Source organism: Vulpes lagopus, chromosome 6, assembly GCF_018345385.1.
Source record: "Vulpes lagopus strain Blue_001 chromosome 6, ASM1834538v1, whole genome shotgun sequence".
In the NCBI taxonomy this organism is placed as follows: Eukaryota; Metazoa; Chordata; class Mammalia; order Carnivora; family Canidae; genus Vulpes; species Vulpes lagopus.
The window spans coordinates 11,476,256-11,501,611 of NC_054829.1; the positions used below are offsets into that span (position 1 = coordinate 11,476,256).

At 38.6% G+C, this 25,356-nt stretch overlaps 1 protein-coding gene across 1 annotated transcript in view; it reads left to right on the plus strand.

Annotated features, from left to right (window-relative positions):
• Positions 1-25,356, plus strand: part of RPS6KA5 (ribosomal protein S6 kinase A5) — a 173,170-nt gene that overhangs the window by 54,130 nt on the left and 93,684 nt on the right. The window contains exon 3 of the mRNA XM_041759147.1: positions 17,962-18,180. Coding sequence (XP_041615081.1) covers positions 17,962-18,180 — 219 coding nt within the window. The remainder of the gene's footprint in view (positions 1-17,961; positions 18,181-25,356) is intronic.

Below are 25,356 nucleotides of genomic sequence, written 5' to 3' on the forward strand. Positions count from 1 at the left end.
ACCAAACTACTTTCTGTATCTTTATATTTGCCTATTCTAGACATTTCATGTAATTGAATCATGTAATTTTTTTTTAATTTTTATTTATTTATGATAGTCACAGAGAGAGAGAGAGAGAGGCAGAGACATAGGCAGAGGGAGAAGCAGGCTCCATGCACCGGGAGCCTGATGTGGGATTCGATCCCGGGTCTCCAGGATCACGCCCTGGGCCAAAGGCAAGCGCCAAACCACTGCGCCACCCAGGGATCCCTGAATCATGTAATTTGTGGTCTTTTGTGTCTGACTTCTCTCACTTAGCAGAACCTTTTTTTTTAGATTCACCCATATTGTAGTTTCTTCCCTTTCTATGGCTTAATCATATCCTACTGTATGGATATATATATATACACCACATTTCGTTTATCCATTCATGAGTTGCTGGGTTGTCTCTCCCTTTGGGCTATTATGAACAATGCTACTCTGAGCATTTGTGTATGAGTTTTTGTGTGAACATAAGTTTTCATTTCTTTTGGCTATAGACTTAGCAATGAATTGCTATTTCAGATGTTAATTCTGTGTTTAATTTCTTGGGGAACTACTAGACCGTTTTTTAAAGTAGCCACACCATTTTATATTCCCACTAGCAGTATGTGAGGGTTTCAGTATCTCCACGTCCTTATCAACACTTGCAGCTGTTCTTTTAGAAAATAACTTATAAAAATCAGACTAAGATCATGTTTTATTCCAGATACAACCAAAGCTGAAAAACTTTTGTTTAATATTACTAGATAACTTCTCTGAAGCAAAATAGACATGGAACCTACAAATCTTCTCAAGCTACTGTTAAAATATAATATTAATTAATTTTCATCACTGAATTTTATAGCATGTAACAGAAGCCATGAAACTAATTCTGTTCCTTGATCTGTCAATTTTATATTTGGCAGTATATTCCAAATACATAAGTAGAAATAGAAAGGCAGTGTATGTTCTCTTTCTGATAAGATGACAGCTTGCACATCCTGGAAAATCCCCCTCATTTTTAAACCCCTAAATGCTGGATAAAATGCCTCTAAAGAAAGTCTACTTGATGGTACAGGTCGGCTAGTAAGAATAAGGAAAATCCTTGGAATCCAAAAAGAAAATAGGAGCAGGAATCTAGAGAATAAATAAGCTCCCTGAAGGCAGAGTTTATTCTGGGGAAATCTACCAGTGAACTGTGAGTTAGTTCTTTGGATTTCTCATTTTCATACCTGGGATGAGAGATAATCAGCTAAGGCTCCCGAAAGGTAGAGGAGGCTACTGCTTAGCAAAAGACTAAATAAGAAGGAAAAAATCCAGGAGACACGAGATTCTTCTGTCTCAGCATTGGCTCTAGGTGAAGGGAATAAAAAAACTTTCCCCAAACATTCACAACATAAGCCAGGCATTGTGCAGGTTTGCATCTTGAATTTGTACACATTTGTATGATCCCAAAGACAAAACATAGGTAAGAATTTAGTTTACAGTAAGACCAAGTTGGTACTATTCCCAGGTGCCTAGGAAAGGCAAATGTAAATCCTTATTGAAAGAATAAACTATTACCTGGACCATCAAGAAGTACTGAAGGAAGTTTTACAGACATGATCTTAATTGTCAATGATCACAAGCATCCAAGAAGCAAGTCATCATGAGTGAAAGAAGTAGAAACAACAAATAGAAAAATTAGACCTGCAGAGACCGTTGGAATTATTAGGTATGAAATATATATATGTTTTATATGGTTTTAAAATTAAACAGGACTTTGATGGTAATATTAAGGAAAAAAAGACATGCTATGAAATGACTGGACATATTTGAAAGAGAATCAGTCGTACTTCTGGAAGTGAAAAATGATTCAAATCCTAAATTCAGTAGGTGGTTACTAGTAGGTGAGGTATAGCTAAAGAGAATTGGCAAATTGAGAGTTGAATTCGAGGAAAATGTGCAGAATATAAAATGGAGAAAAATGAGATGGCATTTATAAAAGAGAGATGAAGACATAGAAGACAGAGAAAAGATACAAATTTATCTAATCAGAATCCCAGAGGGAGCTAATAGAGGAGGAATAGTAGCTGAGAATTTACTAAGATTGACTGAAAATATGAATTCACAGATTGAAGAAACAGGACAATTTCCAAGCAGACAAGTATGTGGAAATTCTTACATGATTCTTACATCATAGAGAAAGGGATGAGCACCAGAGACAGAGAGATACCCTAAAAGCAGCCAGAGCAAAAAGACTTCTTTATGAAGGAAGAATAGTGATCAAACAGATACCTTTTCAGCAGCAACCATGAAAGCTGTGGAAGAGTAGAAGAATGCCTGCAGAATGCCCAGAGAAAATAACTGTCAGTTTAGAATTGCATACCCAACAAAACTGTTTTTCAGATGTGTGGGCAAAATAGACATTTTCAGACATATAAAAGCTGAGTGTGTTCTCCACCAACACATCCTCACTAGAAGAATTTCTAACAGATCTTGATGTAGGGAGAAGGAAAGCAGTCTCAGGAGAGTTTCTGAGAAGCAAAAAGGACTGGTGGGTAAAGAAAATCTAAACAACCATAGTTATCATGGTGAAATTGTGGGGTTAAAGAAAACCAAATCACGGGACAAAGCATACAGTTGGGGGTGATAGGAGTTAGTACTCTGAAGTAGTATTCCTCAAACTTTAACATGCTCAAACTTTAGCATGCTCAAATAAATTTTGAAGTGTGTAAATTTCCAAACCTATTGAAAAAAGAATAGAAAACCTTAATATCCTATAACTGTTTAAAAAATTGGCAAGTAAAAATCTTCCTTCCAGGACAACACTTGATATAGTTTTAAGAATGAGTTCTGCCAAACATTCAAGACATAGATAATTCTAATCTTCCACAAACTGTTTCAGAGAATGGAAAAAGTGAGATTCTTTTTTTCCAGTTCATTGTATGAGGCTAGTATATCTTTGAATCTAAAAACCACAAAGAGAATATTAGGAAGGAAAACTATAGGCAAGTTTCAAATGTGAGATTTTTTTAATATCAAGTTTATAAAATCAAACCTGGTATATATTTTCTTTCAACACAATTAATACTTTGTCTTGTTATCTACCTCAACTTTTTGAGTGGTGTGATCATGGGTCCTGAAGACAACTGCAAAGGTGAGGAAAGAGTTTATCAGTAAAGTTTTATCTTGCATTTTCATTTCATGCTTTTTCACTATTGTATTATTGGTCTATTGTTAGCTGTAGATACTGCTTCTTCTCTTTGTCAGCTGACAGTGTGCTTGCTCTTATGAGAACATGGGATAACTAAGATGTCATTGCAGGTATTTTTGTATTTAAAATCACATTTTTGATGACTAAATGGAGTAGGTGGAAACTTTTCTTATGAATATAATAAAATCTCAATTTTTATTCAAAAATTTCACCACTAATCTTTCAGTTTCATTACCTTTTTAAGATAATTTTTTCCAGCACTACTTAGAATAATAGAGAAGCCTCATCAGATGTCTTCATGTGTCATGCCAGGTTTTCTTTGGAAGTGAAACTGAAAATTCTTCTGATGAATTAATTTTTATGTATTTTGAATGATATAAAATGCTATTCATCCAATATCTTGAAGACTTTGCAAAATATTACAGTATCAAAGATTTGCTTTTTGATCTCAAACCTAAATGCATATATTATTTATTTAAAAATCTTTCTTTTGGGGTACCTGGGTGGCTCAGTCTGTTGAGCGTTGGGCTCTTGATTTCAGCTCAGGTCATGATTTCAGGGTCATGGGATCAAGCCTTGCACTGGGCTCCGTGCTCAGTGTAGAGTCTGCATCATCCCTCTTCCTCTGTTCCTCCCCCCACTTGTGAGTTCTGTCTGTCTCTGTCTCTTAAATAAATTAAATCTTTAAAAATAAGTAAAAATCTCTTATTCAGACTGCTGATTTAGTTCTCTTTTCAGCTATCTTGTTTCTGTTGGTCTGTCTTTGATCTGTTGATCACTTTCCTAAGATAGGAACTTGGAAATAATTTTAAATTTTTTCTCTATCTTTTTATTTCTTGTTTCTCACAAAAATCCTCTAATTTTTCCTTCAAAATGACCCTTGGGTTGATCTTTTCTGTTCCTAGGGACATCACTCATGATTACCTTGCATATGGATTGTTATTAGGGTTTTCTTAACCATTCTGCCTTTCTACAAGTTCTCTCTTCCATTTTATGCATTTTACATATACTCAGTTATAAATGGCATGCATCCTCATTAAAATTCAACATTATTGTGCTATTCTTCTATTTCAGAACTTATAGTGCCTTTTTTTCCAGTTAATTAATTCAAATCCAGATTCTTGCCTTGCTTTTAGCTTAGCTTTGTTTTCTACTGTCTTTTCTGCCCAGTTACCCCAATGTTCTACCTACTTTCTAGTCTGCTTACCTTTTCTTTACTCTCCTACAGTTACACACATACTTTCCCATATTCTGATGCTCTGCTTTATCTTGATCCCATAACCCTGGTGCTCCTCTTCTCTTCTGCCTGCCTAAATCCTGCTCAGATTGATTCATCTCTGAAGGGGATATTGAAAGTCCTTTGCAGAGAATAGAGCACTGAGTGGTTCTCTGAATTTTCCTTCATACCTGCTTTCTCTTCTTGATTGTAAGCTCCTGGGATCATCCCTACATATTTGTCCAACTCTGTTTTCCCGCCCAATCTCCGTAGCTCACAACAGCATGAAGTATAGTAATAGTTTAGGAAGTATATAACTTATCCCCTTGTCTCTAACATTACTCTTGAGAGTGATACTTCCAAGCAGGAAATAGCATTGGTTCATCTTTTAGATGACCCTTGAACATGTGGGAGTTAGGGGTGCCAACCCTCCACATAGTTAAAAACCCATGTATAACTTTTGACTCCCTGCCCCCCTGAAACTTAACTACTAATACCTTCCTGTTGACTGGAAGCTTTACCCATAACGTAAATGATCGATTAACACGAATTTTGTTTGTTACATGTATTATGTACTATGAGTTTAACAAATAAGGTAAGCTAGTAGGACCCCTGGGTGGTTCAGTGGCTGAGCGTCTGCCTTTGGCTCAGGTCATGATCCCGGGTCCTGGGATCGAGTCCTGCCTTGGACTCCCCTCAGGGAGCCTGCTTCTCCCTCTTCCTATGTCTCTGCCTCTCTCTGTGTGTCCCTCATGAATAAATAAATAAATCTTAAAAATAAAAAAGATAAGCTAGAGAAAAGAAAGTGTTAAGAAAATCATAAGGAAGAGAAAATACATTTACAGTATTGTGCTGTATTTTAAAAAAATTCAGGGGATTCCTGGATGGCTCAGTGGTTTAGCGCCTGCCTTTGGCCCAGGGCGTGATCCTGGAGTCCCGGGATTGAGTCCTGCATTGGGCTCCTGGCATGGAGCCTGCTTCTCCCTCTGCCTGTGTCTGCCTCTCTCTCTCTCTCTCTCTCTCTCTCTCTCTCTCTCTCTCCCTCTCTCATGAATAAATAAATAAATAAATCTTTTAAAAAATTTTCATTTATAAGTGGACCCGTGTAGTTCAAACCCATGTTCAAGAGTCAACTGTATTGTATTTTGTGATGAAATTTTGGATTGTGAGAATACTGATTCTGTTTTAATTTCTGTCCTTTTCGGCTGCTTAATGTTTAACCATTTGCTTTCTCTGAGACGTGTGTCGCAGTATAAGTGAAGAGAGTCTTTAAGTGTATCCACTGTGTGCATTAGTATTTCTGATGCTAATTGGAGCATGATGCTCTTAGCTAAAAGATTTTAGTATTCTCTTTGAATTTTCTTTATTCATCATACAGGATCCTGTACTTTGGAAATCTTTTGTAATTATGCCAAAAAAATTTTTGCCATGTAACCGTAAAGGGTGCAGCTGAGTTGATTTCCTCTTCCAGTTTTGGTGCATTCATGATTGTGAATTACTTGGGTATCCAGGATGACATAGAAGATTCAGGTTTGAATCTTGATGTTATCGTTACCAGCTACTTCTGTTCCTCGAGTAAATCACCTGAACTCCTAGAACCTAAATCCCTATTGGCATAAGTCAGTAATACCTATCTCACACGGTGGTTATAGGGTTAATGAAATAATGGATATGAGTTGCCAATTGCTAATAACCACTAGCCATGGTATTTATGGAACAGGAAACTCTGCTATAAAGCTGTACTCAGAATTAGAAAAACAAAATTACTTAGGACTTCTTCATAAGGATGATTAGTTTTTTCATATAGTTACTTGTTAGCATATCTTAGAGTAATTTCAACTGAAGTTATATTTTTATTTTTTTAGAAAGAACATGGGTGTGTGTGAGCAGGGTGGGATGGGGAGTGAGGGTGAGAGGCAAAGGGAGAGAGAGAATCTTAAGCAGGCTCCATGCCCAATGTGGAGCCCCATGTAGGACTGGATCTCACAACCCTGACATCATGACCTGAGCCAAAATCAGGAATTGATTACTTAACGGACTGAGCCACCCAAGCACCTCTCTGAACACCCTTTTTCTGCTTTAGGTTGACAATCTTATGCTAAAATATACAGAAAATGAGTAATAAAACATTTAGATTGCCTGACACATAATAAATGCTGTATAAACTTCAGCTGTTGATGTAACTGAAAGGGAAAGAAGCCTAGATTCTAAAAGAGCTGATATAGTGCATGACCGAGGCCTCAGATTAGCTTGATATGTAAGTGAATGTCGTTTCTTAACAAATATTTTCTTGTAAAGCCTAAAATATGTCCAGCAAGAGGGAAGTACAACCACCAAAGATCTTCCAGGTTTCAGCTGGTTCTTCCTGGTCCATTCTCCACATTTACAGCCAGAGTGATCCTTCTTAAGTGCAAAATTGGACATGATACTTCTCTGTATGAAACTTTCAGTTCATTCCCATTGCTTTGGGGATTGATTCATTCAAATGTATTTATCAATATGCAAGTACTGATCTGGGTGCTGGGGAGAGAGAAGTGATATATATATATATATATATATATATATATTATATTATATATATTACATACAGACTTGCAAATTTAATAAGGATAGGGTCTTCATTTAATATAGAATTATTCCTGGGCTTATGAAACCTTGGAATGAGTACTGGCAGAAGATAGAAATTCAAAATGCCTTGCCACCAATAGTGTCTCATGAGCAACAACCATTTGTGTCTGCCTCAGTCCCCGGTGCTTTTATTAGGTCACTTTTTCCTTGTCATGTGGAATTTTTTTTTTTTTTTTTTGGTCATTAATCAATAGCAAATCTTGCAGGCTGTTCCATGGAAATACTTATTTATCCAGTAGAGAAACCTATCTTTGGTTACTTTTTGCAATCATAAGTGCCAGCCTCCAAATGGTGACTCTGATAGTTCTTTACTCATCATCCCAGACTCTGAAAAATCATCCCTGATGGGACAGCCTTTTCTATTTTTATTTTGAATTTTTACTGCAGAGTTTTCAGAAACACTACTTATTAAATGAGACATTTCTATTTCTCTTGGGTAATTTGCCACTAGAGGGTGCTGGAAATTGCACTAGGTAATTTAAAGACACAGCTACTTTTTGGTGATAGGGTAGAGGGGAACAACTTTGGTGGAAATCAGGTAGACAACTGTTTTATAAAGTATGATGACTTAGTCATCCTTTGTCATTTTATTCTCTTAAGTGTTTGGGAAGTATTCCTATTAAAATAGTACTTTTCAAAGCATGCATTCATTAAATTGTCAATTGTTATGCAAAAAAGTTTATAATTCTGCATTTGTGTATATCCATTCTACCTTGTGCTTCAGTGTAAACCTACAGTGTTTATGGAAATCTCAGAGGTTAAATGTTTGTAGTGTTTTATGCCATGATCATAAAATGATTCCATATGAAGACGTTGGTTGACATTGTCTCCCTAGTGTAAATTCAACTTGATTTATTACTGATGCTGTCATAGGTCATGTTCGCTAGAAGCAGAGCCCAGACAGGGATTTAGGTGCCTGTGATTTATTGCAGGAATGCTCTCAGAAGAGAGGGAAGCAGGAGGAGCAGGGGAAGAACCTGAGCATCATGTGGTGCTAGCTGAGGTCTAGATTCAGCCTGAACCCATGGGAAGTTTTGGAGCCAAAGTGAGGAGGCAAGCCTTTGTACCTGTGGTAGTCGTTGACCATAGCTGCTTGGGTGGGGGCAAGGTAGGGATGACAGAATGTGACCTCCCAGGAGATGTTGTGACTTCTGTCTTCGACCTTTCTCCAGAGGCAGGAGGAGGCAGCTGTGGGCTGTTAGCACCTGGGGGGTGGGTACCCCAGCCTAAACGTGTGGCCTGGGAGAGCCCATTCGAATCTGCTGCAGATGGTCATTGACACCAGCCATTAAGACATAACTATGTAGCTAGGCACATGGCTTGTGGTTGAGGTATAGAGAGAATGATTTATGGATGTTCTTCTTAGGCATTCTTATTTACTTGTTTTTATATGTTTTTCTTTTAGTGAGATTCTCTGGTAATCACATCCTTGGGTGATCATTTCCAAGTCTAGACCTCACAGTTGGACATGGTTTCCTTTGTAGCTTTTTCTTCTTTCTTATTGGACCAAAATCTTTGGTTTTCAAGTCATTTGGCATCAGAGGTAACAAATAGCCTGGGACACCTGGGTGGCTCAGTGGGTTAAGTGTCCACCTTTGGCTCAAGTCATATCCCAGGGCCCTGGGGTCGAGTCCTGCATTGGGCTCCCTGCTTCTCTCTCTCCCTCTGACTCTCCTCCCTGCTTGTGTTCTCTCTCTCTCAAAGAGATAAAATCTTTAAAAAAAAAAAAAAAAAAAAGAGAAATGGCCTATGATTTAAATGGGTCATCCATATGAAGGTAGTCAGGAGTTGGCCATACCCACTGACATATATGCAATTATGAACTAGTTTAATGCATGTAGTGTCTTAGTGCTTTCTCTGAAACTTAAAAAGTGCTAATCTGTAAGATTAATATACGATTACTCTTTAATTACTCAAGCTAATGCAGTATGCATAAATGATACCTGCAGATAGTTAATCCTATGACAATTTTTACTTTCAGCCTTTGTGCATACTCTTGTTGAAGCTGTTCACCAGCCATGAAAAAATGTACTGATTTGTTTTCCTGATTCAGATGTACAGCTTTTCTGACCCTTGAGGAGTTCAGCAAATGGGTGAAATGGCCCTGGTTAACTTAAAAACTACAATTGGATTAAATCTAGAGTGCTGACACTTTTACTATGTCTCTTCCAGATCCTCTTTATTATGGATCTTCTGCAGGGTATAAATGCCCCAACAAATGGCCTACCTTGGTATCTTTTGTAAAAATTACTGCTTATGATTTTGTGTGCTTTCACTGTATCTCTTCTGTTTACCTTTAACATCTATTTATTTAATCATGTTTTGGGTTCATAGCTTTTCCTTACATGTTAGACAAATAATCTATTTTCATCAGTCTATCTTCATTAATTTTAGAAATTTTGGGTGTTCTTTATTTTATAAATCAAAACAGTGGCAAATTAAAAAAATAGTTACATTAAATGGCTCAAACTCTTTTTGTCTTTTAAAATTATATTGAAATACTTAGTTGTATAGTTTCAAAGACAGATAAAAAAGAGAGCCTTAAAAAAAAAAAAAGACAAAGTGAAAGCTGTATAAAAGAGAAGCGAAGTGTGGATGTCACAGACATCTGGGTGAGACAGGCACTGTAACCAAGTCTTACATTTACCTTCTGAGGTTACCAATAGGTAGGGGTGAACAGAAAACTCCGTGACTTACATAAGTTTCTTTTTAAAGCAAAGGCATTTAAATTCATTGAGAACAGCAGTTCTCAAACTCTTCTGGCTATTACCTATAGGATGAAATAGGCACACTTTTATATTGCAAAAATCAGTATGTGTATTCATGTTATGTATATAGACTTATAAACAAACACATGCATGCGTGCGCACAAACACACACACACACACTTTTTCCACTAACATTTACATAGTGTGTGTTATCTGCCAGGATGCTTATATTAATTTATTTAACCCCCACACCTTATTATGTAGGAACTATTACTATCCCTGAGGAAATTAAGACACTGTTATCTTTTTTTTTTTTCCCAGAGAGAGAGTGAGAGCAAGCAAGCTCGGGCAGCGGGAGAAAGAGAGAGAGAGAGAGAATATCTCAAGTAGACTCCTCCCTGAGCATGGAGCCTGACACTGACATAGGGCTCGATCTCATGATCCTGAGATCATGGCCTGAGCTGAAACCAAGAGTCAGACACTTGACCGAATGAGCCACCCAAGCACCCCAATAATGTTTCTTTTTGATTCTAAGGTCTAATTGATCAGATGTTTCAGATGAATCTTTAGAAGTACCAAATTATGGTTATTCAGTTTGACCATTTCCCTGTGAGCGTGTGTTTATTGTGGATAATTGTGCTTCAGTAAACACTGAAGTGAAGCTACTTCTCTGAGACTGATGATGCCGGTTTTACTGCGGTTTCATATATACCACTCTAGTGCTACTCATTGTATACATTTGGCTCGCCTGTTGACAAGGATGCTAATTTCCAAGGGCAGGACAAGGGAAATTCAGAATTCCACAAATGTATTTCTTGCTTGGTTCCATTTCTGACATTGCTGTCTTGGGGTGAAGGAAGTTCTACAGGGAGGAGGGAAGTTAGGTGGCCTGATAGTCAGTGCCCAGGACATATCACATGTGGAAAGACAGAAATTTTTCCTCAAGTTAAATTATATTTGAGAAAAGGAATCGGGCCAAGCATTGTAATTCGTTCTTAAGTGGTTGTGGCAGATTACAAAACTGGCCATATATGGATGTCACTATGTTAGGACATTTTCCTGCTCTTGAATGGTGGCATCTAAGTTTCCTGAGTTCACTTTCACCAGGGAATGTTGCCCGGAATTTTATTTAATACCCACATTAAAATGAAAATGAAAGCTCACTGTCCCTTCCTCAGAGGGAAAGAGTCAGCTCTGCACTACAGATCTGCATTACTGGTTTCTTTTGTTAAAGACTTAGCTTCAACTCTAGATCAAAATTACCAACTGAAAAGAAGGTATTTGCCTATATACTATAGAGCTCTTTCTGTGGTCTTACCTGTTCCCTAGCTTGTTTGTTCATTTTTTTCATGTACTCAGCATTATTTGAGTTTCCATGATGTGGCAGCTGGAGTTACTTGCTTAATGATACAAAGTGAGTAAAATCAGTGTGGTTTTGTGGAATTTACAGTCCAGTGGAAGTTAGACAATGAAGCAATCATACAAATAAATGAAAAATCATGTTTCTGATCATCTCTGTGACAAAGAATGCATCGTGTCATGAGAACATAAAATTAGAGGAATTGTGCTAGTCTAGGTTGTCAGAAAAGGTTGGCTGTCTGAAGGAGTCAGCTAAATGAGGTGGTGAGAAGGTGGAGAAAGGTAGGTAGAAGCCAGAAAATTTAATTATATTAAGGATTCTCCTTATCTTAAGGGCAGTTGGAAAACAACTGATTTGAGCCAGAAGGGTTAAATTTTTATCAACAATTCAGATGGCAGCACAAAAGCTGTGTTTACCAGTTTGAGGATGAAAGTAAGCTGGGAGGCATAGTCAGTGTGGTTGATGGCCAGGTCACCCTTCCAGATTCCAGTAATCTAGAAGGAGGAGAGTCCCAGAGCTGGGTTCCAGCAGTGATGAACACAATCCTTTCTCATATGACATGATTGGTACTTGTGGTTAATCAAAAAAAAGTTGGTTAAAGTGGAAAATCACTTTAAAAGGGTATATATAAATACTTTGAACATATTATTTTCACTTAAAAAAGATAAATATCTATTCACTTACCAGTTTTAGAATGTAAGCACAGGACCTTTTCTTTGAGAATAATTTCTTAAACAATAGTTTATTTTGTGCAAACCACACTTGTGGTGCATCATCTAAAATTAAGTTTCGGATTCTTCAAAGTGGAGTGAGAACCAGACGCATTTTAAGTACTCTGAGTACAAAATCCTGCTAGATTTCCACAATTTTCCCCCAAGCCTTTTATAGTGTTCCACCCACACCTAACTTTGCAGCAGCTCTTTTTTTTTTAAGTGTCTTGCTTTTATGTAGTTCTTCCAAAGTATTCAACCTCATTTTTATCATTTCTTTCACATTTACATTTCAGTGGTTTATGTAATATGTAGTTAAATTACATAATAACTGTAACATATACAACAGGAGTAAATGGCTGAGGCCACGCGTATCCGTGAGTGGTATGAAGCAGATAGCCGAGCTGCATGGAGACAGAAGCACATGGATGAAGCAGCCCTAGAGGCAGTCAAGGTGCCGCAGTGTGTTGGACCAAAGGAAGGGGAGGTGTCAGTTGTTTAAGTGGAAGTCACTAAGAATTTTTGCCGTGTATGTTTTTTTTAAAGCCATGGCTCAAGTAGAGTAGTTTCTGCTACAAGTTTGGTATGAACCCAAAGTGTGGCATGGCTGATAAGCAGTGTGTATAATGTACACAGTTTTATTTTTATTTTTTTTTAAAGATTTTATTTATTTATTCATAGAGACACAGAGAGAGAGGCAGAGACACAGGCAGAGGGAGAAGCAGGCTCCATGCAGGGAGCCTGACACGGGACTCGATCCCAGGTCTCCAGGATCAGACCCCGGGCTGCAGGCAGCGCTAAACTGCTGTGCCACCGGGGCTGCCCAATGTACACAGTTTTAAATAGCATTAGTAAAAGTTTGAGTGACAGGAAACCGTGATGGAGCCATTTGGATCCCAGTGAGAGCAGCATGTGCTAGGTGAACAGTGTAATGAAGTAAATAAACCAGAGACCTTCTAGAACAATGGTTCTTAACCTCTTCCTTCAGAATAATGTGTGTAAACAGATGCGAATTTTGCATGCATTTGATCTTATGGCCTTGTAAAGTGATTGCTTTTACAGGCTGTAAAAATATTTTTTAACACATTTTGAGCTCATTATCATTTTAATACAAAGATTAAATGCTGCTTCCTAAAAATTTTTAATGAATTCACATCTTACAAATAAAGTGAAAAGATCAGTTTAATTGTGCCCAAAATAAATTTCAGCTAGAAGGCTGCTTTTGTTTAGCTTGAAAAAGTAGTTGAAATTGTGCAGTGGCTTTTGATACAGCAGCATGAATGTCATCTTGTTTTAAAACTGTCAGTCAGAAAAAAAAAAAAACTGTCAGTCAGTTTTAGCTTTTCTTTATTACGACAAGCGCTAAAAACCTGATTCATAATGGTAATTGTGGCAAGTGGAATAAGATCCCTGCATTGGAAAAGCAAACTGAGACCTACGCCAAGGAACTAGACATTTCCCCACAGTTCTTGGTTTTAGTTCATTTTACATTATTTGCTTTATTCTCAAGCCATCAAGATCATCGTCAACAAGGTTTGCCAACATCGTGTTGACTGTGTCAGCTAGGACAGAATTCTAAATGCACATTTCAGTTTGAACAGAAGTAACCTTCATAAGATAGCTGTTGTTTTCCTCTGAGCTGTGGAACTCTTCCTCCAGCTTTGGAGAAGTTGACTGATGTGTCTTGATCTAGTTCTCCCCTCTGAGATGGCTGCTTAGCTAGCAGAGTTTGTAGGTCTTCAGCAGAACCCAAAATGATGTCTCCAGGGCCTAGAATTGAAGCATTTATTTCATTCTTATGATCATAGATATCTATCAAGCTGAGTCAGGAATTAATCCTTCTTGTCCTGTATTCTTAGAATTGGCTTTCCCAGGTGCCTGGGTGGCTCAGTTGGTTAAATGCCTGCCTTCGGCTTAGATCATGATCCCAGGACCTGAGTCTCATGATGGAGTCCCATGTCAGGGAGCCTGCTTCTCCCTCTGCCTGCTGCCCCATCTGCTTGTGCCACTCTCTCTCTCGCTCTCGCTCTCTCTCTCTGTGTCAAATAAATAAAATATTTAAAAAATACATAGAACTGACTTTCCCTCAATCTCAAAGTAAGGAGAACTTCTGCCTCTCCATCAAACACCATAACCAGTGAATTCCATGCCTTTGCTCTCATTTCTTCACTTTTCAAGAGTTTCTTGAAAAGGCCCTGTGCTGATGAAATTGTGAAGATGCACAGCAGTACACAAGACTACTGTGAGGATTGCTAATAAAGCATTTGAAACCATTGCATGTTGGTATGTATGTTAGAGTCACGCTAAAGCAGGAAGCTCATCTCTTTACCAAAGCAGCAAATCCACATGTGTTGCCAAACATCCATTTTAGGGGCTCCATCTGAGCAGGAAGTTCTATTGTTTATTTTTTATGGCCAAGGGAGCTTTCACCATTGGTAGCCATTCCAGTTTCCAAAAGATGCTTTCAGAATTGGAATTCTTTAATGACGTCAGCACACACATAAGGGATGAGAGCCAGGAGCTGACTGCACTAGAGTCATTCATCTGGTTACAAACCGAAAGGATATAATGCTGCCATCGATTCCAGGTTTAGTGGCCCCTCATGGTTCTGGAGAGGATGGTACTATTCAGCAGAAGGACTGCTTTACTTTCTCCCTCTGTACTAATCTGCAAACCAGCTCACCCAGGGAGGGTGGCTTCTGTAAAGTCTCTCCAATAGCAACTGTGTTTTCTTCCGCCTTGCAGTGTGATAAGCAGCTACGGGTGCTTCAAAAACAAGGCTGTTTGGAGACAACTATGTTGCCTAGTTAGGCAGCCAACTCATAAGATCTTGTTTGTCTGAAATATTTGTTATTTGGAATGTTATAAGGCACTTCTTGAATTTTGTTGACAAAAAGCATCTTTGGCACTTACTCTGTGATAAAAGTACTGTAGCTGTAGTTAATCATGGCAATTATAAAAGCAAAAACAGAAGATTTGCTTTTCCCCCCTGACATTCTCCCCCCTGACATTTTCTGATAGATGAGAAAGTAATTGTATTGGCAGGATATATTTAGACTTTTAGCTTATGTTATTGGTAAGCTTCTGGATATCATCACATGGCAAAGAAGATGACTGTTTATTATTTGACAGCTAGTGTGTAATGTAGCAATAGGATAATTTTATATTATTTGACCATATCCATTATCATCCTCTGCTGATATGTATGTGGAGAGCGTAATACAACATATTTTTAAAGTAACAGGAAAGAAATCAAAGAAAAAATACTTATAACTCACAGAGCACATCAGTGGAACCTCCTAGTGGTGAGAAGTCTCAAAATCATATACTTTAAGATCGGTTTATGAAATAAGGACATTTTGCGTAGGTGAGATGGCATGATAGCATTTTTAAATATTTAAAAAATGATAGAAGAAGGGTAATACTCTTTTTTATAAGGCCAGAGAGTGTAGAAGGACCAACAGAGGGGATCCCTGGGTGGCTCAGTGGTTTAGCGCCTGCCTTTGGCCCAGGGCGTGATCCTGGAGTCCCGGGATCAAGTCCTATGTCGGGTTCCCTGCATGGAGACTGCTTCTCCCTCTGCCTATGTCTCTGCCTCTCTCTCTCTCTCTGTCTCTCATGAATAAATAAATAAAATCTAAAAAAAAAAAAAGGAAGGACCAACAGATAAATATAGAAAGGCCTGTTTCCACTCAATCTAAGGAACATTTTCTAATATTTCCATCTCCCCTCCCCATCAATAAAATCGGCTGCTTTATAAGACTTTTGTCTCTTAAAAGTTAATAGCACTGTGTCCATTCCACCAATAAAACACCTAACCACTTTTGTCACTTTTATTTAATGTCTGACTTATTTATTTACCTATGAGGTCATTCACTGAAGGGAGGCAGATGGAGCTTAGCTCAGAGTGTGGGTACAGAGCTAGGCGGGCAAGTATGTTCTTCTATGCTTCACTTTTTCCATCTGTGAAATGGGGTAATACTCCTCACTTACTTACAGGGGCGCTGTAAGAATGGAATGGGTTAATAGACCTCTAAAGTATCTCACAAGGTTTCAGATGTCAGGTGCTAACACCCTGCATTCTGTCTGCCTCATGGTCAACACTTACTGGAAGACTAGCTGGGAGACTAGCTACAAATAAGCTGAGCAGCCATCTTCCAGTGATGATGTAGGAAGATTTTCTTTGTTGGAGAGGATGTATGGATAACAGTTTCTAAAGAGCATTCTGGAGATGGGAATCTCAGAGAACAGCAATTCAGGGCAGGTGCCGTGTATGTGTAGGGAACACAAGAGCCCCATACCTCTAGAGGACTTCACTTCCTCCCAAGTTGATATAATGACTGACTCTGGTAGATACAGCACAGTTCGTTAGAATATTTTCCAGTTTCCTTTCAGTGCTTCTAATGGATGAGCTTTCAGGTTAATTTGTTAGGTTCTGAAAGTTGTCATTTTCTTTTTTTGGTTCACTTCTACCTCACTAAAATCTCCATCTCTAATTATTTTATTAACAGTGAGATAAGACACAGGCCTTTTGTGAACTTTTTCTGTATTCTAGAATGTGTTTAGTATGTTCATGGTAATTATTTTACTAAAATCCAGGTCATCCGGTCTTGTGAAGACCGGTATTTGTGAAGAATCATTTTATTAAAATTCATTTTTGGTAAAAAGCATGGTTCTCTGAAGCTTGAATCAGTCCTGCCAACATCTTACTCAAGGCTTCTAGCCGGTTCCTAAAGTTCCTTGAGCCCATTCCCTTATCCATAAAGTGGAATTACTAAAAGGACCACCTTCACTGGCCATCCTGAGGATTCAGTGAGCCAACATGTGGAATGTGTTTAGCACAGAGGGTGGCATAGACAAGTTCCTTAGGAGGTATTGATTTTCTTCCTCAGGAGTATTACAGCCTTCTCCAATCCGTATGTGTGTGTATATGGTGTGTTGGTCCTAATTGACTTCCTGATGGACTGACCTGAGTAACACAGAGGGTACAGAGCCCGTCCCTCAAAGCTCTCACTGGTGAGTGGATGCACACCAATCATGTGTGGCTTGTGAAGGTGTAGGCAAAGTGCAGGGATGCACTGCCCTGAGTCAGGGCGCAGATCGACTCCAGAATGATGGGCTGGCTAAAGTGCTGAACCGCCGAGTGGGACTGGGCTTACCCAATCCAGCTCCATAGAGAGGAACTGAGAACCTGCCTCTTTCCTCCCAGGGTCGTTGTGGACGACCTCTTCTTCCCCCTCTTCTTACCCCTCCCCCTTTCTCTAGGCAAGCAGCCAGGCACACCTGCTCTGATCAAGGAGCACCGTGCTCGTTCCAGTTCCACCACTTGGGGGAGTGACACCACACACAGGACTGGCTCAGCTGAGCCCCAGAGTGGCTTGGTGCCTTAGTGTCCAGAGATGGAAAGGGGCCTCTGTCAGGATTGCTTGCCGGTTAGGGTATTTTTAATACTTTTTAAATTTGAAGATCTCTTTTGTTTCTATAATGTCAGCTTATGTTCCTTTAGATTTCTCAATAAGTATAGAGGGATACTTGAGGTGCTTGATTCAAATATATGAGATTCTTGTTAAGAACTGTTTTCACTTGTTTACATCAATAGCAAGACCTAGAAATTTTATATGTCTAAAATGTCCTAGTTGTTCCAGAATTGGGTTGTGGTTAATTGAGCATAATAACAGCTAGTTTCCTACAGCTAAAAATATTGAGAGAATACCAGTAACATATAACTTTGTCAGCAGTGGTTAGATAAATGCCAAGATTTAGAAACCTAGAAATATATTTGGCATAAAATTGAAGAAATCTATGAAATAATTCTTTTTAAAAAGATTTTATTTATTTTTTTGCAAGGAAGAACAAGCACGAGTGGAGGTGAGGAACAGAGAGAGAAGCAGACTCCTCACTGAGCAGGGAGCCCAACACAGAGCCCTGTCTCAGGATCCTAAGATCATGTCCTAAGCCAAAGACAGATGCTTAACAGACTGAGCCACCCAGGCGCCCCTATGAAAGAATTATCTGGGACAGCAATGAAGATATTTTTTCATCCAAAGAATGTTTGTTTGTTGTGCATTTTAACTTTTAAGTTTCAATAAATTACTGTTCTGTGTGGTATTTTAATTGTTTCTATTTTTTCTTTTCATTTTCAGCTTATGGGAAGGTCTTTCTAGTTCGTAAAATCAGTGGTCACGATGCTGGAAAGCTGTATGCCATGAAAGTCTTGAAAAAGGCCACAATCGTGCAAAAGGCCAAAACCACAGAGCATACGAGGACCGAGCGGCAAGTCCTGGAGCACATCAGGCAGTCGCCGTTTTTAGTGACCTTGCACTATGCTTTCCAGACAGAAACCAAACTTCATCTCATTTTAGGTAAGTGTCCATCATCATTAGACTTTTAACAGGAACACTGTTTCTTGGGTCTTGAGTTGCAAGGAACTCAAAGGGCAGCAAACTTCAGACTTAGAAGAAATAAAGTGTTCTGACACTCATTCTTCTCTTTGTGGTGACAATTCCTAGGACACCATGAATTGCTTTGGATTTGGGACTTCCCAACCTGAAGGAATTTATATATGTCTATTCCACATTCCTTTTTTAACCCTAAGGAATACTTGGGTCATTAGGAGTGTCTGCTTCCCTGGGCAGTGTGCTTCCACTTAACTGTGAAGTGCTGAATGGTGAAGCTGCAGTCTCTGCTTTAGGAGTTCTCAGGAATGTCTAGGTTTGGGCTGACAAAGGGATATTTATGGAATTCAGTACCTGGGAAAAATAAAAAAGAAAGACTTCTGTTCTTAGAGATGTTTTGCTTTTCTGGTGCTGCTAATATTGTACTCTGTCATTGACTATTTCATTTCTTATAATTTTAATTACATTCTTATGATAATTTGCATTTATGTATTACCATCTCCTAGTTATCGAACTTTTCTGAGGATTAGATGGGCTAGAATTTCACATAGTGCTCTGTAAGCATTAGCTATTTCTTGAGTGCCTATGGTATACCAGTACTGTGCTAAGTATTATCCATGATGATTACTAACCCTCACAACAGTGCTGCTAGAGTCCCCTCAGTGATGTTGAAGGTCCTAGAGACTGTATTTCCTAAAGTTATGTATCTTGTGTAAATGTAAGACTGAAGGTTGAAACTTAGGTGTGACATATTTTGAAGTCTGCCAAACAGTACTGCCTATATTCTTTGATTATTGCTAGGACCAACAGGTTCTTAAATATATTTGGCAATTTTATTGAGTGCATTTTGGAAATTATACTTTCATTAATGATACCTAAAATTGCATTCACTTTTTTAGTCATGAAGTTATACTTCAGGTTCAGTTTGCAATGCTTAGTATCAACTAATAATTCTAAATCTATTACATAGAGGTCACACCTTCCCCTGCCTGTCACAGCCCCCATTAACATCATCGTCATCATCATCTGCCTCTTGTGTGTATCTGCTCACCTATGTTCTTTACTCATTCTTAAATATGTATTCCTGGAATATTTTTACCCAGTTGTAAGAGAGTAGAGCAATTTAATACAATGGTTTCAAATATTCCAGCAGCACAACTCTTATCCTGAGTAAAAACACAAACATTCAAATGGAAAACAAACAGAAATGAGTACCATAGCCTGAACCTGAGCTCAAGGGCACCAGGCCTTACCAGTTTATTTCTATCCCTGCCCTATAAGAATTTCCAGGGAAGCTTTAGGAAGTCCATGAAGACTGGTTGTGAGAAATAATTATCTCGCCCAGGCTTCTCCCTTTACAGTGAATCAGCTCATAAAAGTTAAATCATGTGCCTAAGATCACACAAGTGATAGAAGCCAGAAGTAGCAAGAACCCACCATCCCAGACTCTGCACATCACACGACTTTTCTCTCCCCTCTCCTCTCTCTTCTTCCTGTTTTCTTATCAGAACTCTACTCAACCTTTTTTTTTTCTCTTCTTACTGCTTATTTATAAATAGTATAGTTTTTGTAAATCATGCTTTTAACTTTAGATGAATGGAATATTTTGTATTTGATTTAAAAAGAATAGTTTTTAATAGTGTTGCTTTTTAGCTGTTGGTTCTCCATGAATTTTGTTCTTTGTCAGTGGCCCATAAATAAACAGCTCTACTCTTGCCAGCTCAAGAGTAGAATATGGACTAGAATAGCACATTGGCTCCATCGTGAGTGACACAGTACATTTGGAAAGCATGCCCTCTACTTCCTCTCTGCATAGATATATTTAACATTTCTGTTCGTGCATGTTTCGACTTGAAAGACAAAACTTTTCAGAATCTAAAACAAGACTTTATTGAAAACTGCCATTATGATTCAGTTTGTGGTGCTTAGAATGCGGAGGTCAGTTTTCCAAATATTGTGCTACACCCATAGTCCTTGTCTTAGTCTGCCCCAACTCCCATCACAAAATACCACAGACTGGGTGACTGAAACAACAGATTTTATTTCCTCACGGTGCTGGTGGCTGGAAGTCCCTGACCAAGGCGCTGGCAGGGTTGGTTTCCTCTGAGGGCCACGAGGAACATGTCTGCTCCAGGCCTCTCTCCGTGGCTGGCAGATGGCCTGCCTCTGTGCATCACACAAACTGGTGGTGCTGTTCACTCAGACTCTTAGAAGGATACCAGTCAGATTGGACGAGGGCCCACCCTTCATGGTCTCTTTTTATAAAAGTAACTTAATTACCTTTAAAGATCCAATCCCTAAGTACAGTCACATTCTAAGGTACAAGGGGTTAGGGCTTCAGTACATTCCTTTGGGGGTGGGGTGGGGACACAATTCAGCCCAGAACTGTGTCTGAAGTTTATTGATTAACTGACTTTCTCCAGTTTTGTGTACTATTAGAGGTTAATAGCAAGAATTTTCATGTGGAGCTCTTCAGGGACCCAGCTGACCTTTTTGTCTGAAGAATAATTAAACGTTATAGACCTTTTAAAAAAACATGATATCTTTTTAAAACCATTTATTACTACAAAAGCACATCTATGCATACAGAAAGTATGGAAAAGCAATAAATAAAAACATTTTCACTACCTCGTTATGTAGCAGTTATTACTTAGTATATATCCTTCTGAATTTGTGTGTCTGTGTGCTTTGTACATTTTATCAAATGAGGTTGTCTTGTACCTACTGTTTGTAACCAATGTTTTTTTCAGTTAATGATGTCTGCCTTTCCTGGTTAATAAACTCGCATTTCATTTAATACCCAATGGTACCAGTTATCTACTGCTCACAACAAACCACTCTACAATTTACTTTTTCATAATTTTGTGTGCTGGCTGGGCAGATCTCTGCTATTTGGTTCAGGCATGCTCATGTGGTGCTCAGCTAGCTGAAGAGTTGGCTGGGCTCAAAGCACCAACATGGTTTGACTCTCATGTCTGAAAGTTGGTGCTGGCTGTTGTTTGGGGCACCACTCTTCTCCTCGTGGCCTCTCATCCTCCAGGGCAATAGATCAACTTCTTCAGAGCATGGCAGCCTCAGGGCAGCTCACAAAGCCTCAAGAAGGCTGCCAAGAGGGCAAAGATAGAGGCTACAATCCCTCCCCTGGCCAGGCTCTGGAACTCACACAGACTCACCTCTAACACAAGACCAGCCCAGATTCAGTGGCAAAGAAATAGACTTTGCTAGGATTTTTAAGTTTTTTAGCTTTTTTTTTTTTTTTAATTAAGATATTCTAGACATAAGGCATTATGTTGGTCTTAGGTATATAACATAATGATTTGATGTTTGTAGGTATTACAAAATGATTATCACTGTAAATCTAGTTAATGTCCCTCACCCACATAGTTACAGAATTTTGTTGTTATGATGAGAACTTTGAAGATTTAACCTCTTAGCAAGTTTCAAATGTACCATACAGCGCTGTTACCTATAGTTGCTGTGCTGTGCATTACATCTCCATGACTTACTTATCTTACAACTGAAAGTTTGTACCTTTTGTCTCCCTTCACCCATGTCACCTCCCTCCCCCCACCTTTGTCTCTGGCAGCCACCTAACTGTTCTCTATACTTACAGGCTTGGTTTTGTTTGGTTTTTTTTTTGTGTCACTTTAAGGATTCCACATATAAATGATATCATATGATACTCATCTCTGTCTAATTTATTTCACTTAGTGTAATGACCTCAGGGTCCATCCATGTTGTCACAAATGACACACTTTCATTCTTTTATATGACTAATACTCCACTGTATATTCATATACCACATTTTCTTTATCCATTCACTCGCTAATGGACACTTGTTTCCGTATCTTGGCTATTGTAAGTAATGCTGCGGTGAACATGAGGGTGCAGATAACTTTTTGAGTTAGCGTTTTTGTATTCTTCAGATAAATACCCAGAAGTAGAGTTGCTGGATCATATAGTACTTGTGTTTTTTATTTTTTTTTTAATATTTTTTTTAAGTGAGCTCCACACCCAGTGTGGAGCCCAGACTCACAACCCCAAGATCAAGGGCCGCATGCTCTACTGAATGAACCTGACAAGACACCCCTCTGTTTTTAATTTTTTGAGGAACCTCCATACTGTCTTCCACAGTGGCTGCACCAGTTTATATTCCCACCAACAGTGCATGAGGGTTCCCTTTTCACCACATCCTTGCCAAAGACTTCACTTCCTGGTGAGGGGACTGCAAATATTTGTGGCCATCTACCACATAGGTCCATATTCACTTTTCACTAATTGTCATATAGTATCCTTTACAGCTGATTTGTCCAAACCCTGGTCCAGTCCAGAAACATACACTTGGCTGTAACATGCACTTCCTTAATGTTTCTTAATCTGGAGCACTCCCTTTTTTATATTGGTCTGAGAAAATATCCTGTAGTATCTGTTAGCTCATCCCTCTCTCTCTGCTGAATTCTAGTAATTGGGAAGTTAAATCTAGTCTTGCTAGATTGACATTAAAGGTTTTAGCTAGAATAAATCATAGGTGATGTTGCATGTTTCATACTGTATCACGTCAGGAGAAACCTATTATCTGGCTGTTAGTAATGCGAAGACTGAATTACAGAGATGACAGTCTGCTCCCCTTATAACAGGGCTATGTTTTTCCCTTAGGAGTGAAAATAACTTGTGTGATGTTTTGACACTTCATGGCTTTAACAATTAACACTTGATAATTACTTGCTTAAACCAGCTCTTTAATTATGAGTCGCAAAATGGTGATTTTCTAAATCTATCATTTCTTCTATATTTATTGGCTGGAGTTTTTTCTTTTCTTTCTTTCTTTTTTTGTCAAGTACAGCTTTCTGTCATCCACTGTCATTCCTTGGTTACCCTGAGATAGTTTCTAATGGAAAGGCAAGAATCACTCCCTTTACCTGTCAGTATTCAAAGTAAGACGTTAAGAAGCTAACTCAAATGGGGCTATATTTCAGAGTACCTGACACCGACTCCCGTCAGTCATAAGCAGAGGTAGCTTGCTCTGCTTCCTGTTCTGAATGTTCTTTTTTTTTTTTTTTTCTTTCACTTAGCAGGGTATCCTAGAGCTCAGGCTGCACAAGTTTGTAAAGTTCTTGTTCTTTTTTATTGCTTCGTAGTAAGCCATTCTGTGTTCCATAGTGTGCATGACCAGCTCCCTATTAGAAATGGGAGAGCTTGCTATATGTTGGCAACTTGAACTCCAATAAAAAGAAATTAAAAAAAAAAAAGAAATGGGAGAGCTAGTTCTAATCTTTTTGTTGTTGTTGTTGCTTTGGGTATTACATGCACATATCATTTCCCACTTGCAGAGGAAAAAACTATAGGCTTGATTCCTGGAAGGGGATGACTAAATCTGTATTTTGCACGATCTTTCCATTGGAGTTGTACCATTTTACACTCCTGCCAGCAATTGTACTTCCACGCAGCATTGTAAAACTTGCAGATATTTATTTACCTGTCCCATGGATGAAGAGTGGCGGCTCCCTGTAAGGCTAACGTGCATTCTTTTTCTTAGTGAGGGTGAATATCTCTGCTTGAGTTTAAAAGGTCTTTTTTTTTCTTGAGAATTATTTATTTGCAGCCTTTGGCTATATTTTTGTTTCTTAATTTTCGAGGAGCTGTTAGAGTAACCATTTGCAATATCATTATAAAAATTTCCCTGCTTTCTATTTGTCTCTTTACTTTATGATGGTTTTACCATGTAAAACATTTAAATTTATGTGTAGTGAAATTTCTTTTGAAACTGTTTTTATGGCTTATGGATTTTCAGTCATAAGCCATGAAAGATCTTCTCAACTTTGAGGTTATAAAAGAGTTCACCAGTATTTTTTCCCAGTGCTCATATAGTTTTATTTTTTGCATAAAGTATTTTGATACATGGGAACATAAAATTGTATCCAACCTAATATTTTTCAAATGGCTCCTAGTTTTCCCAGCACCACTTAGTGAAAAGTCCCAAGTTTACACTGACTTGAGGCTCTGCCTTTCTCATATTTTAAATTCTCATATATAGTAGGGTCTGTTTCTTGATACTTTGTTGAGTTTGGTTTGTTGAATCATCTGCCATAATCATACTGTTTTAGTTTATCAGAGTTCTACAGGGTGCTTTAATACCTTGCAAGGCTAGTCCCCCTTATCTTTTATTGCTCTTATTTTTGAGAACCTTTTGGGGGTGCATCATGTTTGTTTATTAACAAGAACTTTAGAATCAAATTGTATAGTTCTAGGGTAAGGGGAGTTTGTTAGGGTGTTTTGATTTGATTTGATTTTTTTGAGAGAGAGAGTGAGTGTGTGTGTGCAAGGTGGGGTGGGCAGAGGGAGAGGGAGAGAGAGAATCCCAAGCAGGCTCCATGCACAAAGCAGAGCTGAACGTGGGGTGGATCTCATGACCCTGAGATCACAACATGAGCCGAAACCAAGAGTCCAACACTTAACACTTAACATGTGCCCTGGGATTGTTATAATTTTTTTTAAAAATTTAGGGAGGGGCACTTGGGTGATGCAGTAGGTTAAGCATTGGACTCCTGGTTTTGGCTCGGGTCATGATCTTAGGGTCATGAGATTGAGCCCTGTGTTGGGCTCTACACTCAGCACAGATTCTGCTTGAGAATCTCTCTCCCTCTGCCCCACCCACTCATATTCCCTCTCTTTCAAATAAATAAACCTAAAAAAATATTAGAGAGAATTGACATTTTTATGACACTAGTTATTCCTGTGTTAAGAACGTGGTAAATCTTATTTGTTAAAATCTACTTCTGAGACCTTTGGGAGTATTTTGTCCTTTTCCTCCTACCCAAATTTAAGTTAATCTTAGATATTCTGTCAATGTATAGCTGTTGTATGTGGGGTTTCCCTTCCACCATATCTTCTAGCTGAGAGCTGATAGTCTTTGTATGTTGATTTTATACCCTACTGTCTCACTGCACTTTCTTAGCCTCCCGCAGTTCTTGTATCCTGCCCTGTTCTTTCTCAGCCTGCCCACAGCACGCTGCTTGGTTTTGTCTCAGTTTTGCTGAAGGAACAGGTTATGGGATTTATGATCATTCTGGTTGCTCTTTGCGAGCAGATGTGGGATTCATGTCTAGTTACTACCACACTCCTTCTAGGATTCATGGGGATTTC